Genomic DNA, 1,337 nt, shown 5'->3' on the forward strand with positions numbered 1-1,337 from the left:
CCTTGAGACAAGGGTGTTGTAGCCCTTAGAAAACTGCAGTTTTCCTCACCAGAAAACCGACTCGCAAATTTCTGCCCCACTAAACCAGGACACCACAACGTGAGCTTTTCACCAAAGCTCAGTTTAAACTTGAAAACTGCAGGGGTTAAGATAAATAAATAAATAAGCAATAACACTAATTTGCTTTGATATTTGTTCCTAGAGTTTACCAAGCTTGCGAAACCGCCTCCTTGGAAACCGCCTCCTTGGCAACCCGGGGTGGGAAGAGCCAGGGGCGGGCCTGTGGGCGGCCCCACAGCGGCCCCAAAGCCCGTCCTTGCTCGGGGAGTTCAGAGCTGCTCGCTTGGGTCCCACGGGATGGACTGCGGTGTGATCACCTCCAAGACCGTCCTGCTGCTGCTCAGCCTCGCCTTCTGGGTATCGCGACAGGGTGCTGCGACACGGAAGGGCGGGTTGGGTGCTCTGGAAGAGGGAGAGGGTGCTGTGGGATGTGACTGTGTGCTTGTTAATCGGAGTTCTCAGAGCTAATAGGATGTTTTGTTCGCTGCTGTGCAGGTGACTTATTTCTATAGGAAACCTGGCTATATTTTTAAAGAACTAGGAGATTTAGGTTTTTAAGTTTCTGAAGGGGAAAAAAAAAATAGTGTCGGAGCTCGGGTTTTTTGGCTTGGTTTGGTTTTTATGGTGTTTTTAATATAGTAACTTTTTAAGTAGTGATTTTAAAAGTGTGTCATTAAAGCAACTTGCAAGCTAATTTTGTGATTGCAAACAAGTGGAGCTGTTTGGCTGCAGTGGGGTGAGGGCATTACAAAGCGGGCAGCCCTCCTCACCTCAAACTGGGAGGACAGCCTTCCCAGTTTGGGGTGAGGAGGTTAGCCCTCCCAGTCTGGGGGAGGAAAATGGTTGAGAACTCTATTCCCACTCTGTTTTACTGCAGTTACACCTTTCCAAATTGCTTCCTTAATAATTACCTAGAAGCAATCAAATAAAAAATGAGGGTGGGGTTGTGTACTTTTTCGCCTAACCTTTGTTGGTTTGGGGGCCTTGTGGCATGGCCACATTGTGATGGTGATAGTGGGGCTGCTCAGAAGAGGCTGTGATTATTTTGGTAGTGACCTCTGGCTTCTCCTCTGCATGAGGAAGTTGGTATAAACCTCTCTGTCTTAGAGAAGGGGCTCAGTTAAACCTCGTGTGTTGGTAGCATGATTTGGGCGTTCATGTCTGAATTTGGGGTGGCCCAGACTCGCCCTTTGGGTTTTTTATCCTAGGAGGAGCCGTGCAGCCCCAAAGGCTGTGGCATTGAGACGCTGCCGCCACCATTACGTGTGGGAATGGCA

General features: G+C 48.8%; 1 protein-coding gene across 1 annotated transcript in view; it reads left to right on the plus strand.

The window, feature by feature from the left end:
• Window positions 1-357: 357 nt before the first annotated feature.
• LOC104545276 (tetraspanin-3-like) overlaps window positions 358-1,337 on the plus strand; it is a 13,212-nt gene continuing 12,232 nt past the window's right edge. The window contains exon 1 of the mRNA XM_010190376.1: window positions 358-417. Coding sequence (XP_010188678.1) covers window positions 358-417 — 60 coding nt within the window. The remainder of the gene's footprint in view (window positions 418-1,337) is intronic.

Source organism: Mesitornis unicolor, unplaced genomic scaffold (genome assembly GCF_000695765.1).
Source record: "Mesitornis unicolor isolate BGI_N332 unplaced genomic scaffold, ASM69576v1 scaffold21770, whole genome shotgun sequence".
Taxonomy (NCBI): Eukaryota; Metazoa; Chordata; class Aves; order Mesitornithiformes; family Mesitornithidae; genus Mesitornis; species Mesitornis unicolor.